Source organism: Peromyscus leucopus, chromosome 20, assembly GCF_004664715.2.
Source record: "Peromyscus leucopus breed LL Stock chromosome 20, UCI_PerLeu_2.1, whole genome shotgun sequence".
In the NCBI taxonomy this organism is placed as follows: Eukaryota; Metazoa; Chordata; class Mammalia; order Rodentia; family Cricetidae; genus Peromyscus; species Peromyscus leucopus.
Genome location: NC_051080.1, coordinates 29,658,418 through 29,681,589, shown reverse-complemented (window position 1 = coordinate 29,681,589; position 23,172 = coordinate 29,658,418). Strand labels below are relative to the sequence as shown.

At 46.1% G+C, this 23,172-nt stretch overlaps 1 protein-coding gene across 2 annotated transcripts in view; it reads left to right on the top strand.

Annotated features, from left to right (window-relative positions):
* Positions 1–22,012, top strand: part of Kcnk9 (potassium two pore domain channel subfamily K member 9) — a 40,200-nt gene extending 18,188 nt beyond the window's left edge. The window contains exons 2-3 of one of the 2 annotated variants that reach the window (XM_028885993.2): positions 11,856–12,767; positions 17,948–22,012. In XM_028885993.2, coding sequence (XP_028741826.2) covers positions 11,856–12,727 — 872 coding nt within the window. In that variant the 3' untranslated portion in view covers positions 12,728–12,767; positions 17,948–22,012. Of the gene's footprint in view, positions 1–11,855; positions 14,373–17,947 lie in introns of those variants that run through there. The other variant, XM_037197520.1, reaches the window with a different exon arrangement.
* Positions 22,013–23,172: the final 1,160 nt, after the last annotated feature.

Here is a 23,172-nt window from a genome sequence, read left to right as displayed (position 1 = left end):
GGTGCTCAGACAAGAGATGCGGGTGGAAGGGGATCAAAGAGATACCTGAACAAAAGACTCTTGGAGAAGACCAAGTTTCAGTTTGAGGACCACCTAGAAGTCTTTCTGTCCTTCTGTCACTCTGGCTGAGGAAAGAGCTTTGGGTCATGGCCAGAGGGGGGAAGGGTTCTGTGGTCTTAGAGGGACTGCCCAGAAAGCCAGGGATCTGAGGCTTACTGAGGGGTATGGGACAAGACAGTTGATGAAAAGGGGGATGAGGAATGTGGGGCAACTAGACAGCGTCAGGTCAAGGGATAAGAGAATGTCTGCCTGTCTGTCTATTGGACATATCTGCCTATCGGACACAGTTGATGGCCCGGCTTCCTGTCGGATACGGATGTGCTATGAGGCTGGCTTCTTTTCTAGAAGTTCTGTTCCTTGACCACTGCAGAGAGGGAAGCTCAGTGCTATGGGCCCTGGGCACCAAGGTTCTGGTGGCTTATGCTGTTCATGTAAATATTAGTAACACTCCCAACCTCCCCTGCTGTAGATGCAGAAAATCTGAATCAATCTCAGCTACCCTGACCTTACTCCTAACCTTCTGGTGGTTTCATTTTCTTCAGTGGTAGCATATTCACCTCCCACAGGGTAGGAAACTGGAACTCTGTTTTCCAAGGGAATGAATTGTTTGGGGGGGGGGATACTGGGTTAAGCACATCTAGGCCTCTATCTAGTTTGTCATGTGGCCTCTATGTCATTGTCTTGCCACCTCTGGGCCTCTCCACTAACCATGGGTGATAGGAGAGAGCTTGAAGCCTCAGTTTCCCCCTCTCTGCTCTGAAGGTCTAGGACCCAGGCATTAGGCAAGTCCTTGCACAACACAGAGCAATAGGTGAGTCTCGCACAGCACAGAGCAGACAGGTACCAGACAATCAGGAGTCTGTTATCAGGGAGTGGATCTGGCTGGCACAGTGGGGGATGAACTCAGCGTAGGCCTCTGTGTGCTGTAGAAGATGGATTTTCCTTGAGCTGATAATGCTGCCTTGTGTTTGCAGAGTGGTTTATAGGTTTTGAAAGTATGTCTTCATAAGTCTTCTGATCTGAGTTTTGAGTGTTGATTAAACAAGAGTATGTATATAGTGAGTAACTCAAGACTAGTCCAGGTTTTGGGATGAGGGAGGGAACCTCAGCCTTCCTTAGACTCAAAGCAGATAGAGCACAAGGACATAAAACATCTCCTGTTTTCTTTTCATTATGTTATGATAAATGAAAATGGACATAAAATATGTTCATGATATTTACCATTCCCAGTTGTATACTGGAGATATAATACATTTTAAAAGAGTGACCCCTGCCCCCTTGAAAACCACAGGGCTGGTAGTTTTGCCTTCACTGATAAAGCCACCAATAGCTGGTGTGTGTTGGGTATGGTCCATGATAGACATTGGGGCCATTACTTCTGCATCCCATCACATGGGGTAGCTGAAGAATGCTTTTATAGAGTTAACAGATGGGGATCCTACAAACTTCATGAGCTATAGCAATAAGCCATCCTCACAGTGCACACATATGTGGGCATCTGACCTCATCCACAGATCCATCCTGACACATCAAATTCTGATGCTAACATGAATCTAGAGTAGGAGCCCAGACCAGGCTCTGCCAAAGCTTGGCAGCATCAGACTGTGAGAGAGCCCCAGGTGAGCACTGAGGTTTGGGCAGCTAGGTTTGCACAGGGCTCAGACCTTGCCACATGTAGGCTAGAGCTCCTGGCCACTAGTCGTCAGTAGCATTTGGCAATACCAGTGCTTTGCATACTTAGGAACCCCCAAAAGACCTGTAAGTCCCATATAACTCCATTTGGAAGATAGACACTATTTAGTTGTCCCTCAGCTCTCAGTTTGAGGCTCCCATCCTGGAAGAACATTAAGGCAGACAGCATTAGTAGAATCTCCTTCCATGATGCTGGGATGGGGGGTCTTTAGTATGAGGCATCAGGAGGCCAAGGACAGACAGGGGAGAACCCCTTTACACATATGCATTCCCCTATTCTTCCTTAGCCATACAGACAGGCCTAGCTTATTATGGTTCAGTTCTATCACAGATTAAAAGCAATACATGATTGGCAAAAGTTTCAAATTCTGAGTTTTTATCTTCTCTGGGGCTAGTGCTCTGCAGGGTAGTATTATGTCTATAGTCTAGACAGTGGAAGATTCTGCAGCTCCCTATTTCCATGCGAACATAGGAGGAAGTTCTGATCCCTGGGCTAGTGCTCTGCAGGGTGGTATTGTGTCTGTAGTCTAGATAGTGGAAGATTCTGCAGCTCCCTATTTCCACATGAACATGGGAAATTCTGATCCCTGGGCTAGTGCTCTGCAGGGCAGTATTGTGTCTATAGTCTAGACAGTGGAAGATTCTGCAGCTCCCTATTTCCATGTGAACATAAGAGGAAGTTCTGGTCCCTGGGCTAGTGCTCTGCAGGGTGGTATTCTGTCTGTAGTCAAGACAGTGGAAGATTCTGCAACTCCCTCTTCTCATGTGAGCATGAAGAGAAATTCTGATCCCTGGGCTAGTGCTTTGCAGGGTGGTATTCTGTCTGTAGTCTAGACAGTGGAAGATTCTACAGCTCCCTATTTCCATGTGAACATATGGGGAAATTCTGATCCCTGGGTTAATACTCTACAGGGTGGTATTCTGTCTATAGTCTAGATAGCAGAAGATCCTGCAGTTGCCTATTTCCATATGAACATAAGGGGGAATTCTGACTCCTGGGCTAGTGCTCTGCAGGTGGTATTCTGTCTGTAGTCTAGACAGTGTGAGATGCTGCAGATCCCCCAAGACATATGACAACAAAGGGAGGCCAAGGACACTGGTGTGCTGTGCTGCTGTGTCAATGCTCTGCCGGTATATTCAATGCACTTTTGACTTTCAATATCTTTGACTCACACTAGGTTTATTTGGAGGCAACCTCATCATTAGTGTAGGATACTTGCATTCTACAGAACACAAAATCTTGGTGGTGTGATAAAAGCTGAGGAGAGAACGTGGGCCTGGAGATGGGAGACCTAGAGTGAAAACCTCTGGGAACAATGCATTTCAGAAATGAAGCTAAGCATCTCCATGTTCCTATTTGAATTAAAGCAAAAATACATACCATTGGAAAGCATTCACTTCAGTGGTATTTAGCTTTCAGCATTGAGCAGCCATTATCTCTGTCTAGTTCTTTGCATTTCATCACCTAAAGCAATGTCTCACCCCCATTACTGGTCACCCCATTCCATTGTCTCTTTCCTTACCCCCACAACCATGAATTCACTTTCTTGTCTATGTAGGGCTGGGTCTTACAAATGGTATCCTATGATAGTTGGCCTTTGGGGTCTGGCCTCTTAATTTAACAGAGTATTTTGGGAGTTCACACATGTAGTGAGCATTAGCTCCTCTTTTTGGTTTACATCAAGATAATAGTCCATTGAAATATGCCACATTTTGCTTGTATGATTCTGGTTATGAGGAGGCTGGGGGTTTCCAGCTCTCAGCAGAATGCTACTGTGTACATGCATGTACAATTATTACCCAGATTCCCGCTCTCTGCCTCTTTTGGTTATGTCCCTAGTAGTGGGGTAGCTGGGTATCATGGCAATTCTGGGTTTGACTTTTTTCTTTCTGCTACAATGGCAAGTTTCACATTGTCTTGTAGCCTGCTCCAGAATGGGTAGAAGTGCAACAGGAGCTTCAAGGCTGGGGTGCAGAGAAGGTATCCAGATAGCAGATGATGCTGTAGAAGAATGGATGTATTGGTTTGGCCAACCATGGCCCTGAAGGAGACAGCAATGGAGCCAGGCTTGCTGCTATACCTTGGACCAGAGGAGTCCCATGGCCAGCCCAGAGAAGGGAGAAGATCCAGGGGCCACTTGAGGGGGACTGCTCTGTGGTGTAGATCTCATTCCACCCAATGCTGGAAATAGCACACCTTCTCATTCTGGGTCTTGGAGAATAAGGGGAGAAAAATCAAGTTTGCTGGTCACTAGGAATTGTTCTAGTTATGACTAAAGTGGGTAGAGATCCAGGGTTGAACCTTCTATGGCTCCTGTCCAGCATGAGAAGCACCTGCTAGATCCATGTCTTCTGCAGGACTCAACTCTTACTTCAAAGCTTTTTCTTTCTTTCTTTCTTTTTTTTTTTTTTTTGGTCTCTAGTGACATGTATTTTTTGGACCCAATTTCATCTGGTGTTAGTACAGGCATGCCAGCTTTTTTTTTTTTTTTTGGCCAGTTTGTGTGACATGCCTTGTGTCCATCCTTTTATTTAAATTTGCTCATGTCTTTGAATCTAAAGTGTATCTTTTATAGACAGCAGCACAGTCTTGGATCATAGCTTTTGTTTTGTTTTTGTCTATCTGCCAACTTCCAACTGCTGATTGGAGTGTGTGGTTAATTTACACTTAATGTACTTACTGATCTGGAAGGTGTTAAATCTGCCAGTGTGCTACTTGTGTTCTGTGTTCTTTTGTTCCTTTATTTCTCCATTACTGGTTTCTTTTGTGATAAGTAGATATTTCCTAGTGTGTCATTTCGATTCTTATGTTGTTTCTTTTATGCTTTAAATTAGTTCCTTAGTAACAGCTCTGCAAATAACAATGGGCATCTTTAAAAGCAGCTAGTTGGAGTTGATATCTTACAACTTCAGTGGTTTACAAAAGTTTTTTTTTTTTAAAAAAAATAGATCCATTCCTTCTCTCATTATTGTTGTACAAGTGAAACATTGAGGCACTTCTTAATCATTGCTTTATAACTAAGTACTGCCTCCAACACTGCTTTGCAATTACTACTTTATAAGTTAAGTAGCTGCCTTTTATATAGATGGAGAAAGATTATGAATAAAAGGATCTGATGCCCTTGTATATTTACATATGTAGTTACTTTGATTGCCACTCTAATTCTTTTTATGAATTTGGGTTACTGACTATAGTTCTTTCATTTCACTCAGAAGAACTTTAAAAATATTCATTGTAGTACAAATTTGTTAGAAATGGATACTTTTAGTTTTTCCCTTGTTGTTGTTTGTTTATGTAGGAATAGCTTAATTTCTTTGTTTTTTTAAAGAGGGATAGTTTAACTGGGTATAGAATTTTTTATTGACTCCCACATTAGTTTATACCTTTAACCATCTCAATTCACTGTCTGAGAACATCTTAATTTCTCTGAATTTACAGGATAATTTAAGTGGGTGTAAAATTCTTGGTCATCACTTTCTTTCAGCACATTAACCATGTCATCCCATTGCTTTCTGGACTCTGGTTTGGGATGAGAAGTCACTCATGAACCTTATTGTGGAATCACTCTAACAATGAATTGCTTTTTTTTCTTGCGTGTTTTTAACATTGTACCATCACCTTGCACTTATAGTAGTTTAAACATGATGTATCCAAGCATGAATCTCTTGCAGTTTATCATTTTTTTTGGCATTTGTTAAGCTTCTCAGATGTTCAGACTAACATTTTCATCGAGGTTTAAATGGTTTTGTTCATCATGTCTTTAGATATTTTTTTTCTGCCATTTTCACTCTTCTTCTAAACCTCTTATGAAACAAACACTAAGTCTTTTAAAGCAGAACCCTGCGTGTCCCCGAGGCTCTGTTCTTTTTTTCCATTCTTTTTAGCTTCTTTCCCCGGAGAACACGTTGCACACCTGCAGATTCCAGTCCTGGCTGCATTCATCCATTTATGTACATATCATCCTGAGAAGAGCTGTGGCTTTTAGATCAGAGAACTCAGGGTGGCCCTCTCACTCTCACTGCTTATAATTTATTGGAACTGGGCAAATACTTGACCTCCCCAAGTACTTCTTACTCTAGGAAGTAAAGTGGTCATCTCCACTGGAGAGCAGACCTCACTGCTATTAGAATCCGGTCTAGCCCAATTGCTGGCTCTTACTTGGTTTTTCATTTTTGCTTTTGGTGTAAAACCTCCCAGGCCAGGAACAGTATGCTTTTGGCTAAAATACAAATGGCTGTTAGCAACAGAAGCAAATTAGAGTCCAACACATTCCCCATTTAGTCTATTTAGGTGAAGAAGTTGTGGCGCCTCTACTTGGAGTTGATGAATTAAAAATGATGCTTATGAAGAATGCTATTGGCAATAGACTAGTGTTGGCATTTTCTTATAATTGCTTATGTGCAGTTTTCTCTCAGCTGTGGAAAATGCATTTAGGAATAGGATTTGGGAAACAGAAAGAAAGGTTCCCAGGTCTGAGTGGAAAGATGGAGAGTAGATGTTCCTGAATTTCCATATCTCTTCTGTTTTCTCTTGTTTCTTCTTATTATGTGAGTTTCTCCATTGAGAAACCATTATTCCTATAGCCAGCAACTTTCAAAGGAGGAAAGTCTAAAAATCAGAAAAGAAACTAAAAAGAATTGGCTGGAAGTCTAGGGCGTAACCAAGATTGGATGGGTGGGGGTAGTTTCCATTCTTTTCTTGTTTGGGTTTTGGTATCTCCATCTTTGCATTGTTAGGTGACTTGCCCAGGCCATACAGCTGAGATATGGAGGAGGACCCCTAGGACTAGGGTTTTCCATCTTTAATTGTTATCTTGCAGTAATTATGGCTATCATGCAGCCCCTGGCGATGCCTGCCTCTACCCTTTGCCTGTGATGTCTCACAATGCTGGTTGATGAGAATTGGCTGTGACAGATGCACAAGTGTCCACCCCAGCAACTGTCATCCTTGCTTTTTTAGGAAGGCTATCAAGGACAAGGCTCCACTTGGGCATGGTTTTCTCACTGTGGAGCTTCAGCCAAGAAGCTTAAATAGGTAGATGCTTGTGTGGGGGGCCCTTTTTGGCCCCTTGGAATCCATCCAACCCCCTGCCTCACACACAGTAAGACAGTGAACTTAAGTCCTCATTCAGAGGTTTGGAAATCCAGTGCTCTGTGGCTCCGGGGAGAGGGACACACCAACAGAACAGAGATCAGTGTGAATAATACGGGCTAGCTTCTGGAATGGACTGCTGTAGAGTGGTCAGAGGTCAGAGATCATGTGGAATGTGAAAGCTGTTCCTCAAATGGCCCAGGCTTTCAGTGTGTCAAGGTCAGGGCTTCTCTTACTCTGATCACCTAGAAGTCTTGCTTCACTATGACGGAACCGAAGCCATTTGAGCCTGACACTATTAGCCTAGGGAGGGAAACAGTGCACTTCCTCCTGCTGGACCATGCCAACCTAAGGCTCAGGGGCTGCCCACTAGTACTGATTTTTCTTAATTCTATCACGGACTTCTCAAACATCAGCCAGATTTCAATCCTTTTTCCCCTTAGGAGTCTTTGATTTGTCTCTCCACATTTTCTCGTAGAGATTTTTGGATGGTGGAGAGTACAGGAAAGAATGGCAGGAAGTGAAGAAGGTTTTGTGCTGATGCAATGGGAGGACCTGGATTTCCATTTCCTGACCAAGGGGACAAGGTGGACACCTCATTTGCCCTGTGGGTGTGGCTGACAGCAGGAGCTTAGGATCACGGCCCAGATCAGTTTGACATGGGAACTTAGAAAATCACCATGCTAAGAGCCCAAGATCATGGGCACCACCTCATCCATGCTGGGGAGAATATTGACTACCTGGAAAGATTAAGAAATGTATTTGGGGCTCATTTGCACCCTCTTTTCCCCAGGAGATAAGTTATTGAGTATAAAAAGGTTTTAGCTCTGCTCTCAGCAAACACTGGTCATTACTATTCTTATATTTTATCTATGCCAAAATGCTGTTGATTGATGGTACTTTCTGAGAAAAAAAAATCCACCATGTAACATAAGTTTTGCCAGTGAAAAAGTTTAGCGAATTTCCCTTTGATTCTTGGACCTATCCCAGGAGAGAACCTAGGCAGGTGGGACCTGTGCTTGCATTCATGTTTTGCATTGACAGATCTCCCGCCAGAGGGCACCCTTGTACCTCTGGTGATAGGCTGAGGGAGCGTGCAGGCCAAGGCTTCCACCATCCTGCCACCCCGTGGGCTATTTGTGGACAGCATTTCCAGAGCCGCTTCTAAAAGCAAGCTTGTGTGAAGGATAGGAAGCCCCAGCCTTTCTTAAAAGCACAGAGAAACTGTGAATATAAGCCTGAGATACGGGGGGTAGGGGGGGGAGGCTGGAGTGTCCCATCCCAGGCAATTTCATGTCTAACTTGGGGTTCACATCACAATCTAGGCATTGACAGGTACCTCTGTGGCATCACATTGCCCCATGAGACAAGGTTTTGAGGCCCTTTTATGGATGGAAGCCATCTCAGTCTTTTCTTTTGACTACGTTCCAGAAGAAACCTATGCTTTGCATACTTAGAGGTCACAAAATGTATTTGGAGTTCATTTGCTCCTTTAAGATACAAAGTTAAAGGAAACTGACTAGGAAGCCACGTTCCTCTGGGGCAACAGAGAAGCACACCAAGGGCGTGAGCTTTTTCATTATATAAAACGATCTGCCAGGTTTCCTTCTGCAGAACACAGAGGGCCCTGTGAGAAAGCAATGGCTTAGCATGCGGTAACCACAAATACTGGTACCTCCCTCTTCCAGAGGAAAGACTAAATTCAGGAGGACAAACTCTAAAATGCCATGTGACTTAAAGAGACTGCATCTCTTTCATGTCGTCTTTTCCAGAAGAGCAAAGTAAGGGCTAGAGAATTTCAGGAGCTCGTGGGAGGATGAATGGGAGGCTAGCTGCATTGTGGGCAGAAGTGGGAACCATCCCAGAAGCACAAGAGGTTAGCGCCCTCCCCCAGCATGTCTCTTTTCAAAGCCACCCTGAGTCATCCTTCATTGGGATCTGTGCTTTTAATCCCTACTGTGATAAAAAAAAAAAAAAAAAAAAAAAAAAAAAAAAAAAAAAAAAACAAATCCTATCTGTCATTCATAAATATTTCATTCCTCTCCAGTAACAAATTCTCCAACACCACCTTCTCCATGCTGGGCAGCTGGAGGAGGCAGGCAGTATGGCACCCTCACCTGGCACCAGGCCCTGGGCAGTGATAGTAAACATGATAAACAGAAGGATGAGGCTGGGGAATGGAGAATAGTGACTGCTGTCTCTAAGGTGGCAATCTGGGCTCAAGTCCAGTGGGCCTGCTGTGAGTGCCGATCTTGACTCCTAGGCATTGTAGTGAGAATTCAAAGATGGCCTCTGAAAGCCCAGACTGGTAGCTCATGCTTGTCATCCAAACATTTGGGAGGCTGTGACAGGGGGATTTCTGTGATTTCAAGACAAGGCTATGTAGTGAGTTCCGGGCCAGATGGCACTAGAGAGTGAGACCTTGTTTAAATTAAAAAAAAAAAAAATCAGAAAAAAATGGCTTCTGTGGGAGGCTTTGGAAGCACTCTTTGAACTAGTGTTGAACATGAGTGACGGATAGGGGGAGCAAGACCTCGCATTCAGCTTTTGACCCATATGATGTTGTGTTGATTTCCTCTATTAAATACAACACGTGGAGAACTGGTAAGTGCTTACTGTGTTCCCAGCACCCCCCTGTTATTCCACCCCATTTGGCTTTGCACTCTGCTGTGCAGGTGAGCTCCATGGAGAAGGAGTGAGAATCCCACCTGTGTGGGTGATATTTACCACTACACGATTCATTTTTTTTCCCCCCCAAAGACCCACATTTCCATCTGGTGTCTTCTTTTGGGCAGAGCCTCCTCTTCCAACAAGTGTGCTGTGCAGATGTGATGGTGTTGAATTCTCCACTTTTGAAAAGCTGAAAATGAAAGTTGTCTCCCTTGGGTGTGGAATTCTGGATTAGTGGTTTTCCCCTTGACTCTGTGCTGGCCTGGCTCCAATTGCTTTTTGGACTCCATTGCTTGTGATTGGAACTCAGCAGTCTAAGAGGTGTTGTCTCTGTAGTATTTGTGTTGTTTTTTTTTTTATCTGTCTGCCTTCCAGCAGGCCTCTCTTTAGCTTTCTTATCACTTAGCTGACATGTGGTTTCCTTTACATTTATTCTACTTAAGAGTTTGCAGAGATGATTGAATTTGTCAATTTGTCTTTCATGGAATGTGGTTGATTTGGGCCATTATTTCTCTCATTTTCTAGAATGTCTTTTTGATACCCTCTTGCCCCTGAGGCTTTGTATCTTGCTTCTTTCGATTGTTTTCTCCCTTCCTTCTCCACACTGGTTGAGTTCTATCAAAATATACATTGCAGTCCTTCTCTGCCTTTTTGTCTCCCCACGCTTAACCTCTCTGGCCTGGTTCCAACTTCGTGTCGTGCCATTTATTCTCCTTTGTAATGGATGAGGGTACCTGAGGCAACATAGGTCAGTGCTAGCTGGGGTCAAAGGGTTCGGGTGCCAGAGAGAATGAGGCCAGGTCTCCTGGAGAGACCATAAAGGATAGAAGATGAATGAAGGTGGAATCGAAGCAGGAGGGAGATTTACATTTGGTAGATTCCTATTATGTTTCTGTTCTCAGAAGATCTGCCCAACAATCCACTGAGAAACGCCATCATCGACATATCAGTTGACAGAGACTCTCTGGGGTATAACATAATACAGGTGGTGAAGTGACCATGAGCATGTGACTTGAGGAAACATACCTGTCACCTTCCTTGATGGGGCAGGCTTTGAAGATGACTTCTAGCCTTCAAATTCTCAGTCCAGACACTGTCCATGATGTACTTTTTTTTTTTTTCCTTCTGGGCAATCTTCATTTAAGAACTTGAACTAGAACCAACAGCCATTGAGGCCCTTGAGGACTGTGTGCTCCCCCTCCATGAAGGTTACTTTTGATACAAGGTTACATTCTATTACCAGACCAACTTTCTACCTTTCCGGGCACTGCCTAGGCATGAGGATACAGCAGTGAGCAAATGAAAGAAAAGCAAGTTCTTCCAATTCTGTCTGTCTTCTCCCAATTTAAACATTTGCTTTTTGCCTCATTCTCTTAACACAGGGTTACCTGACCTGCTAACTCACTTCCTGGCTTTCTTGTTTGTGGGCTTGAAGTCATTACCTCATTTGATTAGGGTCATTATACAGTTAGGCACCTGAGGAGTCAGCATCCTGCTGGCACATGGTGACTGTCCTTGCAGTAGTTACTCTTTATGGAGATCCATAGTAGGGATGTTCCATTTTCTCTCTTGAGTTTTTGTACTTGGGTAATTTTCTTAGTAGCAAATATGCTGTGCTACTCTAAGAACATTGGCATGCCTCAGCCTCCCTCATATCAAACCGTCACAAGGGATACTTTCCAAACTAGTCTTCTTTCCCTCCTAGGTGGTAAGATAGTTAAGGCTAATAAGCATCCCTTATCCAAAATGCTCCTACCCATTTTTGTGCTTGGGGCTTTGGGAGATCTTTTTGGATTTGGGGATATTTGTGTCTATATAATGCGCTGTTTTAGGGAAACAACTCCAGTGCAAATACAAGCACCTCATAGCTTAGGGAGATTTTTTTTTTAATCAAGCACAAAGTTTCATTGGATGAAATCTTCTACTTGTGGCATGGTGGTGCTACTCCAAAAGTCTTGAGGGCACATATCTGCAATCTCAGCACTTGGAAAGGTGGAGGTAGGGGCATCAGGAGTTCAGGAACAGCCTCAGCTACGTAATGAGTTTGAGGTTAGCCTGGACTACATGAGACACTGTCACAAAACAAAACAAAACGTTTTAGGTTTTGTCGAATTTTTTGATTTTACATTCTGAGATTCGAGATACGTAATCAAATCCCTTTATATTGACATCCCCCCCCATCCCTCTGATCCTAGTGCTCATGAGACTTTTGAACTGGTTCTTTGTCTTTCTATGCTCTAATCTCCTTGCTGTTATAAATGCCTGACGTTTCCATCTTTACTCCGGAACCTCACAGAACCTTTCCTGACGACTGTCCCCACTCTTCTTCTCCTTCCCCTAGGATATGGACACGCTGCACCTGGTACTGATGCTGGCAAGGCCTTCTGTATGTTCTACGCTGTGTTGGGCATCCCTCTGACGCTGGTCATGTTCCAGAGCCTGGGTGAGCGCATGAACACCGTCGTGCGCAGGATGCTGAGGCGTTTCAAGAAATGCTGTGGCATGCGCAACACTGATGTTTCTATGGAAAACATGGTGACCGTCGGCTTCTTCTCCTGCATGGGCACCCTGTGCCTTGGGGCGGCTGCCTTCTCCCAGTGCGAGGACTGGAGCTTCTTCCACGCCTACTACTACTGCTTCATTACACTGACTACTATAGGATTCGGCGACTTTGTGGCCCTGCAGTCCAAAGGTGCCCTGCAGAAGAAGCCATTCTACGTGGCCTTCAGCTTCATGTATATCCTGGTGGGGCTGACCGTCATCGGCGCCTTTCTCAATCTCGTGGTCCTGCGATTCCTGACCATGAATACCGATGAGGAGCTGCTGGAGGGAGAAGTTGCGCAGATACTTTCTGGACCCCCAAGCAACGCGATACATGTGCCACGTGGCCACTTTAGCTTCCATCCTGTGGCCTTCCTGAGGAAACATGGCAGGACCCTGTGCTTTCTCTGCTACCCACGTGGTGCCCCCGCCCAAGATGATGATAATGACGATGTTCCCGAGGTTGTTACTGCGGGTCCTTCTGGTGCTGCTGTGGTTCACAGGAATGTCCGGGCTACTGTCCACTCCGTTTCCTGCAGGGTTCACCAGCTCTCCCCAAACACACTGAGGAACACCTTCTTCCGGACCCCGTTCGGCACCATCATCCCGCCTGGGTTCCACACCTGCAGGCATCACAACCACAGGCTGGTCCTCCGTCGCAAGTCCATCTAAGTGTGGGAGGGAAGTAGACGGAGTCATTTGTCATGCCGATGTAAGTTCCATTGGCCCAACTCCTCTTTCTCCCCTTATTTATTATTACTCTCCTTTTTCCTGATTACGGTCATCATCATTCCTTTCTTCCTTCCTTTCCTGGTTTCATTTCTTTCCCACCTTTCCAGCCAGGCAGAGCTGTCCAAAGGGAAAATAGAGGCCCAATCCTCTCTGAAACTGGCACCTGAGCACGAAGCATGGATTCCTTCCTTTCTCCCCAGCAGAGATATGCCTTACATTTCTCCCTACCCTGCCTCCTCTCTCTGGGGTGGCTTTCCTAGGACAGGTATGAGAACAAGAGCACCAAGACAGAGCTGAGAGGATGCCCAACCCGAAGCCTTTGACTGCCTACCTGTAGTGATGTCTCCGACCTTAACTCCTCTCTTTTTCCCCAAGGACTGGGTGGCTGTATGTACGCATGTGCAAAATGAGTGTGTGTGCTTCTGTGTGCAGGTGTGTTGTGCGACAAGGTGGAAAGTATCAGGTATTCACTTCCCTTCTCACTCATACAATTTTATTAACAGTCTCCTGGAGGCTGCTTCCCAACAAACTAAACCCTGCGAGGTTGATCACCTTGCCAAATTGAGCACATTCCATAAAAGCACTTTTGACCCAAGATGTATCATATGGCCATAGTTTCAAGTGGCTAGCTTCTAAATCTCATTCACTACTCTTCAGGGTGGAGGTGGGAAAGACCACGGATCAGGTCAGCTTACCAGTTTAAAATGAACTCTTAAGAAGCACGCACTTTTGGGAACTGGTGACATCCCCGCATCCCTGACACAAGGAAGAGGAAGCTAAGGGTGCCAAGGAGTAGTCAGAAGCCACCAGTGTCAACTTCCTCAAGACATTTTTAATTTCAGCATTTCCCATTCCAACAGTTTTTCCTGTACCTGGAGTTGTCAGGGTAAATAGGAAGATTGTTGGGACCCAAGAGTCTCTATTTTATTATTTCCCTTTTCCTAATGATGATGACTGTGACGATGATGACTCGAAAGCCTCTACCTGCATGGATAAGAGTCCTAGTTTTGGAATGCTTGGATGAGAATGGGTATCAGAATGATGATGTGGTTTCTTTTCCTAATAAGAAAGTGACAGGGCATTCCTTGTTTAAATATATATAGAGAGATATATATTTCAGGAAAGATTCTCTAGATGCATTGGGTCTGTAAATAGGGAGAAGTTCTCTTTACACGTTGGTCTCAGGAAGTGTTTAGAGGCTGTATCTTGGCCTACTGGGGAATTGTCGATCTCAGGGGATGCTTTTGTCTAGGTAGTGGAGAAATTCTTCCCCACTCTCAATAAAGGGTGGCCCCTTAGGGGATAGTTCAGACTAGAGAATATGGCACATGTAGGCCCTTTCAATCGAAGGAGTCAGAGGGCAGCTTGGCCTCTACATTCACTGAGGGACTCTAATTTCTCTCATCACCATCCCTGTCATCTCTAAAAGTCACCCATTCACTCATCCTCCCACTCCTTCTTCGTACACTGGAAGTTCCTGGCTTTTGGATGGAAATGGGCTTTGGCTACACTACGCATGCACAAGGAACGCACTTACTGATCTTCAAGATTTCTTAAAGGACACAGCATCCAAATGCCACCAGTCCCAAGCATGTGTGCCACTGGGCTGAAACCAGGAGCATCCAGGACTCCTCTGGAAAGTCAATGCATGCACTTAATGCTACACCCCGTGTTGAAATATCCCCCTTCGTCTAGGACACGGGACCTTCAAAAGGAGTCTGTGAACCTTAGACTCTCTTGGCCAAAGTTGACATATACAAACTTCAAGGTCTTTATCAGTTCACTTGTTTGAGATTTTGTTGTATGGAAAGCCCTGCACAGGGTTCTCAAGTCTGTCCAGAGAATAGAAGCAATCAATCTTCTTGAATGTTTTTGCTCTGCAAAGAGATTGTTGGCTCTTTTGGGTCACAGACGTGACAATCCTGATGCCTATATGCAGAGTACTTTATGCCTTGGACAAGGCTTCCTGGAACACATGTAGGAACCCCCTGAAAACTGTTGTAAGATTTTCCCTCAAATGGGGGGTATGTGTGATCAACTCTGATCTGTATATGGCGCTGAGGCACTGAGAGAACCAAGGATCTACTCTCAGTCCCTACCCAGAAGGGTCCAGAAGGTGGACTTCCTGACACCAAGGTGTCCAGACTCAGCCCTCCAGTGGAGGAGGGACCCTGCTCTGTGTCTCCATAGGGCCAATCATTAGGCCCAGGAGTCAAGTCAGAGGGACATAGGCTCAGCCTATCTGTAGAGCTGGCTTCCCACTCATGGATCTGTGCAAAGTGGTCACACAGTGACCATTGTATGGAAAAGATTAAATGGCAGGGAGATGCCCTCTTCCTAGAAAAATATAGACAACACCTTCTATATTCTCACGAGGCTGACCCTCCCCTATTTTCTGCAAGGTAAAGAGTTGTAGAGTGAACTCGTTCTTGTAACACCTCCCTCCCCAGCCCATTTCTTCAACTTTTTATTGCCAGTTTATCTGTGGAAGAAAGGGCACCAGGTTGTCTCTTCCAAGCTCAACATAAGAGCATGGAGGAAGGGAATGAATCTTGGCCTATCTCCCTGTGAGTGGATCTTCTCGAATGACCTATTTGTTCCTTAGCATGGATTATTCTCTGGGCACATCCAATGATGTGCTCCCTTGGGGTGAGGACATAGAGAAGTCAAGTTCTGAAGGACTTTCCTCTTTACAAGATGGGAGTGGGCCACTTCCATGAAGAGCCCACCAATAGAGGCTGAAGGCCTCCAAGTTGGGGGCGGGCAGGGAGCTCCACTGATTCCCCCATTTTCAGAAGAGGAGACTGAGGTTCAGGAGGATCAACATATCTGAGGTCATGTGTCCAGAATATAGGTCTTCACAATTCCTTTTGCTGTTGTCCTAGCTGCTTTGTGGCTGTTTTGAACAGCATTCCAAAGATCCCCCATTGCTGGACTGTATTGTGTCTCTGGCCAAGGCCTCTCTCCCTCTCTCATACACTTGGCAACTTCTTTCAGCCAAGTGATTGTTTTACCCTTCCCTCCAGTTAACCAAACCCCTTCAACAGCAAGGGAGATGACCTCATGCCAGGTTATTTGCATAAGGGACTCAGCTTCAGGAACCGGAGGCTGGCTTGCTGTCCAGTTCCTGGAAGTCAATTTGCCTTGTATATACTTAATAAGATATCTGATTCACTTGAACTCTTCACTAAGTGATCTCCATCTTTACTTCATCAAGGACAGGAAGAAGTAGACAATGCTATGGAGTAACCCAGAGCTCTGGGCTTGCTGATTTCTAGTGTTCATCCCATTTTGACCCTCAAAGGTACTCATCCCAGGAAGAAAGTGCTGTCTCACCCTTTAGCCTGTTAGACTTTGAACATCAGAGGGAACCTCCCTCTCTGGGTTTTGAGATTCTCTGTTAGGCCCCAAACTGGAATCAGCTCTGTGCTTTCTGGTTGCCCCATTTAGTCCGAAGGCCAAGTCAGCAGTCTCCAAGCATGCTGCAAATGCCATCTATCACTCTCTTGTAAGAGTTGTGAGAGTCATGGTGGGTGACTGATTGACAGGGGTGCTGACACTCAGCATGACCATAGTAAATGGCACACCTGTATGTTCTCTGTGCACTTGATTGAGAAGACATCTGGAGAGTAAGTAGAAAAGCTGAGATAGGTCAGTTTTATCCTTTTCATCCAGATATGAAAGCTGTATGGACCTTGAATCCTAGTGCCAATCTATTCCAGCTAGAATCTGGAGGGATCAGGGTTCTTCAGAGCTCTCCCTTGTCTGTGCACTCTGAGAGAAAGAAAGAAATCAGAAAATGAGGACCTATCATGGGGGCTGCCAGCCTCACTTCCACACATTCTTTCTAAAATAATGAGCCCTAAGTCAGAGAATCACTGAGAGTGTCCACAGAGGTATGAGATCTGAGGTGGATGCCGGAATGGGTCCATTCTACCAGCTCCAAGCTTGCTGGAATCTGTTCACTGTGGCTCAGTTCTGAAAGTGGTTATGACTTTCACACACATCCGAGATGCATTTCCCTCCAGAGTCAAGGTCTTTTCGGGACCCAGGAGGCATCTTAGGTGAGGAAAGAGCGGTAGGACAGGGAACGGTTCTTCTGTCTTGCCTCGCTGGGCTCTTGGAAGTCATTCCACTCCTTGAGCCTCTGTAGCTTTCTTCTTAAGATGATGGTCAAGGGAGGGTGGGGAATCTAGGCGCACTTAGCACAAGATGAGCTTGACCACAAGGACCTTTGGCTTGGATGATCTGGTCACCTTTGAAGATTAGGCCACCAAAAAACCCAGCCAAAATTGTGACAGGAGATGGAGAGCTGGAAAGGTGAAGAGACCCAAAGTGCTGGCATAGAGCATTGGTCATTATGTGGACCACGGTGTCACGAATCATGGGTTCCCTACACAGTGCTGGGCTTGTATTGACTTTCTGTCATCCCATCTTGACCACTTGTTGGTAGAGTTTGCTGTTTCAGGAACACAGAAGTCTATGATCATGATTCCCTTGACACCAACTTTGAAAAAAAGCCAAGGCTGACAGAAAAGTTGATAGGACAGCGCTATGGGTTTTCTGATACCTTTCACCCAGAACCCCAGCCTCAATACCCCCCCTCAACACTGAGATGGTTGGAAGATAAGGTGTTGTGATGTCTACAGCTTTTAGGTGGTTCAGCCAAAGACAACATTGTATATCTCCCATGACAAGTGCATTCTCTTACATAGTAGTACCATTGTCACACCTAAGAAACTTAGTATAAGAACATCTAATATAATAATATAATCTGTATAAAGAATTCCCCAAGAGTGTCCCCCAAAATGTCGTATTGAGCTTGTTTGTGAATCTAAGACGCCTTCCAAGATCACACCCCACACCTGCTTGTCTTGTTGTTTCCCAACCCCCCAATTGAGGGCATCTCCCTCACTGTGTTTGTGTCTCTTGATAATTGATAGTTTTGAGGACCCCAGGCCCGTAGTCTTGTAGAATGCCCATGATCTGCTGTCGTCTGCTCGTTGCCTCGAGTTGAAGAACTGTTGACAAGAAAATGATGTAGTTGATGTTGTTTAGCCCTGATTTATGCATTGGATGTTTGTCTCTCTGGGGACCTCTGTGGTTAATGATTTTGTTGTGAATAAATAAGTCATATTAAATATTGTTTTCCTCTGTTAGGCGACCTAACTGCATCTTCAAGAGAGGCGTCCATGGATGCTGGGTTTCACTGTGAAGCCCAAGCAGGCTTCGGATTTCTGACCTCTCCTGGGGACCTCTTCCACGAGGGGCGAGTGTCAGCACCCTTCCCCTTAAAGACCTGTGGGAATGGCCCAGCTATACCTAGACAGAAGGCACAGAGCCATGGTCCTTGTAGGGTCCCTTGCCTGCAAATCTGTTGGGCCGCCTTGGCTCCTGGCAGCAACCTCATGAGTGGCGATGACCACCACACTCTCTCCTCATTCAATACCATAGAAGTGTGACTTATTGTCATGTCACTGCCCTAGCCATGAAGGGCTATATTTGTTATCTCTGTCTTTGAGATGTTTGCTCTGGCATGTTCTAGAGCACAGTCCTTTCCCTTCCAACCCGTGAGACATACCTGCTATGGCTGTGTGACCTTTGCTTACCCTCCTGGAGGGTCTCCCTGTTGCTCCGCAGCATGGAGGTAGAGATGGAACACATTGGTCCTCCCTTCAAAGTCCTTCCTGCCCTTTTTGCTCCCCTGTAGACTTAACCCTCCTCTGTGTTCCTCGATGTTTGCTCCTCATGGGTGAACACACGGAGAAGCAAATTTCCCATGGGTCAGCCCTAGGAGCAGAGAGTTAGAAAGCACTCGCAGAAGGGAGGAAGGCCCTAGAATATAAAGCAAGTCCAAGCATGAGTTATCTGGCTGAAGTAGACATGGGGTATTCCAATGCAAATCCCTGGAAACAACCCAAATCCTGGTTTGCATTGCATTGCTCGCTATTCAATTGCACGTGCCTTGGGGGGTTGAGTGCGCCATTCACAATGGGCCCACAGCGCCAGAGGGTGGCTACGTCTTCAGACTATAGAAGCATGCTGGGATGTTTCTCCCTGTAGTAGGTGGGTCTGGTGATGGGAACATCACAAGGGAATCGGGTGGTGCTGTGTCAATTTCTCCACGGAGGTAGGGTGGTTTGGGAGATCATGCACATCCACACAAGACCCTGGACCTCTGGGGCTCTGGGAGAGACAAGAACGCCCACTTCTTGTTCCCTCTCCCATCCCCAGAGCAGCATGGTGTGGTGAAAGCTGCTTGGGGCTGGCATTTCACACACCCGGGACCAACCTCCGTCATTCACAGGTGGGTGGTGGCTTTACCCCTCCGTGCCTCAGTTTTCACACTCCCACACTGGAGGTTCTGAGCAGTTACCACTGCACAGGGTGCTTGTGAGAACTACATGTGAATGTTTCCTGAGCACCTGCTTTGCTCTCGGGAAAGTATGTGCCCTTGGCCCAGCTCGCCTCCCTTCAGGTCAACTGGACGTTGTGCAGTCGTCCAAAGTATAACTCCAGACCCATTCTGGTGCAGCGCTGTGCAGATAAAACATCTTGTCCTGTTGTACGCCCATGCTCTGCTGCTGGCAGGGGTGTGGGTGTTGGGCAGGAGGGCAGTCAGAGCTCTTCTGTTCAGCAGGTGGCTGACAAGGCTCAGAAAAGCTGCAAGACTGGATCTCCAAGACAAGGTGTCTGCGGATCCCAGAGGGTTGGTACTGAAGTGTGTGGGTGGGAGGGAGTGGAGGCCTCGAACACAGAAAATCATACAAGGGCACAACTTAGAAAAGGGAGGGAGGGGGTGTTACCTTTGAGGAAACCACATGGCTGGGGTTCACCCTGGGGAGGAGGCTTTGCATGGATTCCTAATGGAGGGGAGAAACTTCCAGGAATGTACCTGGTGCCAGGAATGTACCTCCTTTTCCTGCTTTAGTAATGAATGCTAAGATGGGAACCATGTGCTGTTTAAGCCTGTAATTGTCATTATTAACCTTGTAGACATTTGTCTTCAGGCATCATCTTCGTACCAATGGACCCTAGAGGACATGCCCTGGACCAACGGTATAGAGTTCTCTGGCATGAAGGGTGGCCAGCAGGCCCATGCACATGGCAGAAAGTGGCTGCCACCTGCACAGGACAAAGGGCTTCTGCTGGACCCCATCCAGTAACACTGTGTGACCCTGTCAGGTGACCCTTCCTGAGAGGTAGACCTGAGAATGACTTTGAGCATAGAAATGTTCAATCCAGTCACCCCAGCCAAGGATGGTTCTGAAAGGATTGGGGGTGGGGGGGTGTAGAGCCTCATCCTGCAGATGCTGGTATAACTGATCTTCTGAGAACATGGGGCTGGAAATTTTTCTCAAAGGGTACCTTGGTCTTGTCTGAAATTGTGTGGGGACACAAAGGTGGACAGTGGGAGGGGTGGGCTTGATCTTCTTCTCACTGTACCTTCATCATGGTGACAACTGACATGAAGGGCTATGTTGGGAGAGAGCTTATGGTCTGGAGGGAGGTGGGAGAAGAGGAAGGAGCTTGAATTACTCAGTGCATTTCGCTTTATAGTTTCCCATTTGCTCTTGGGTCCTGACCTCTTCGAAGGCTCCAATCCAGTTCTGGGGAGACTTGGTATCCAGAGAGCATGCTCAATTTGGAATGTGAGGGAGGATCTTGTGAACTCCAGGCATAGCTTTGGCTCTGGAAACAGTGTTGGCTTGCCTTTTGCAGCTTGCTGGGCAGTGGGTAGAGGGGACCCTGGGCATCTTCCTAAGAGCCAGCCCTGATGTACCATCCTTATATAGGGTTGTGTCACAGGGCCTTGGCAACTCATTTCTCATCCTCCTCTGCAGAAGATGGAATGGCCAGGTCAGAAGTGGGTGTCTCTTGGGCACACACTGGTACACAGGAGATGAAACTCATGTCAGTACACCCTAGCTCTTTGCTGGCATTTGGTAGACGAGGTCAGAGGAGAGCTAGGTCAAGTCCTTACAAGCTGGCACAAGATTCCCAAGAATGGGCCAGTTACCCTCTCTCGGGGACTTTATCCTTTGCCAGGCTGAGCTGTATTGTGGACTTGTCACTGAAGAACTGGCCTGCATCAAGCTTATCACCCATCCAGTGGCCTTTCCTTCAGCTCCCTTGAACAATGGCATGGTTGTGGGTGGGACATTCATCAGGCAACCAGGCCCTCATACTCCTAAAGGGTCCTTGCCTTTTTTTGCCTAGAGAGGATGGCACAGTTCCCGATGTGAATTGCAACGGTGGGGACATTTCTGTGCAGTAGTGGCTGATGTTCACTTAGTGGTCCCACTGTCACTCACAGATGAGCTGGAGCAACTTTGCTACATTAAGAGTCACTCTGGAGAGCGCAGTGGGCAAGGCCCTCCCTGGCCCCATGAGGCTGTGAGTTCAGTGGACCACATGCTTCCAAGATGCGTGAGCTCTTGCTGCAGGTTTCGGGAGCAGAGAGAGGAGCTAGAGCATGCCTTGACAATTGTTTTCATTTTTTCAAGCTGGAACATTAGAAGTTGGGTAGAAAAATAAAACTCAAATGAAACGGGAAAAATGCGATGAGTGGGAACCCAGTGAAGCAGAACCCACAATTAACAAGATTTCTCTGTAATTTGATGGCTCCTCAGAGAAGACCATATTCCAGAAAAGGGCTAATTATACCATTTGTTTATTCAGGCCACAAATAGCATCTTGACAGCTGGTTTTGGGTTGGGAAGGCCCTTCTGAGGTCATCTTAGCCCATCTTCTGCCTTATCAGAAACCTCCACCAAACAGACACGGTGCTGAGGGTAGAGACCCCCTGAATCCTGCTGGGCAAAATTTGCATAAGAAGTCAGGTTGGTCCCATTGGGAGAAATCTGGGATATTTTGTTATTTTCCCATACATTGATAGAAAGGTTTACAATTATACACAGAAGACAAGGAACAGAGGATGTCAAAGACAATGAACTGAATTTTTACCCCACAGTTGATAAACAGGGGAAGAAGATGCTGTAGCCTATTCCTAGCAGGTTAAGAAAGAGTAGAACATTCCTCTCATAGCTGTACTGTCTTAACCTCAGCCCAGTGTATATCTGTGTACCTCATGACAGCAAAACAAAACCAGCCCACAAGCAAAAAACAAAACACCTGTCATTTGTGACCCCAGGTATAGACATGAAGCTTGAATTGGTGTCAAATGCATCTCTGTCAAAATAAATGGCATGTACTCACAGGGTTCATGGGGGTGAGGGAGATGGGGGGTGGGAAGTTGGGGGGACATGGGGATGTGGGCCCTCATGTAATCGTGTGTGTGTGTGTGTGTGTGTGTGTGTGTGTGTGTGTGAGAGAGAGAGAGAGAGAGAGAGAGAGAGAGAGAGAGAGGAGAGTATACATGAACATATTCACTAGGTATCTTTGGATCTAATGTTTTTTTGTTTCATTCTTTTGGGGAGGGGCACATTATTGAGTGCTTTTGTGTGGCGAGGGTCTGAAGGTGAAGCTGCCAAAGGCTGGCTAGAATGCCCCCATGGGAAGGGCAATGAGAACCTTCAGAGTGCACACAGGAAATGAGGTTGAAGTACTCTCTAGCCATTCTCACATTCCAGGAGGGTGAGGCAGTGCGTCCTGAGCCCAGGTGCGGACTCTCCCTTTCTGTCCTAGGGTTGGGGGGTGGATTTGCATGACAGGTCCAGCACAGGTACCAGGCCTTTGGCAGAACCCTGCACCTGAAGAGGCAAGACCAGTGATCCCTGCCCAACTACAGAGTCGTCTGCGTTCCTGTGTGTGCCCCGTGTTCATCCTCTCTGGCCGCCCAGCCTTCAGGAGAGAGAGAGAGAGCACCTTCACAAAAGGCCTTAGGACCCTACCCCTCAAGTGAATATCAGATGTATTTGTTATGTAGCTTACCTGAAAAATGAAGGCATACCTGTATTACCAATGTTTACACATCTTAGTGGCCATATAGCTCATGTAAAATATGTACTTTATGCAGGGACTATAGCTTTTCTTTTCTTTTTTCTCTTGTAATAAATGTAGTAAGCAAGCTGTATATATTTCACATGTCTTTGCAGGAAAATCATTTGCTGCTGTAGACTTGTAAATTATTGCACTTTTCTATTTTTTTTTTTTTTAATTAAAGTCTCTGGCATGTTTGCACTGTGTTCTAGTCTTTCTCCGTCAAACAGTCGCCTACGGGTGGGCACTCTGAGGGTATGTCATTCATGCTTCCATTTCCCTCATTGTGCAAAGACTCCTATGTTCACATTTTGGGGTCCAGGCAGTCTTTTTCCTCCACTCCATGGTAGCCACCTGGGCTGCTAAGCACCCAGCTCTTGGGCCTTACAGGTACTCGGGGATTGCGGGGGGGGGGGGGGGCAGGGGCTGCGAACCCAGCCAGC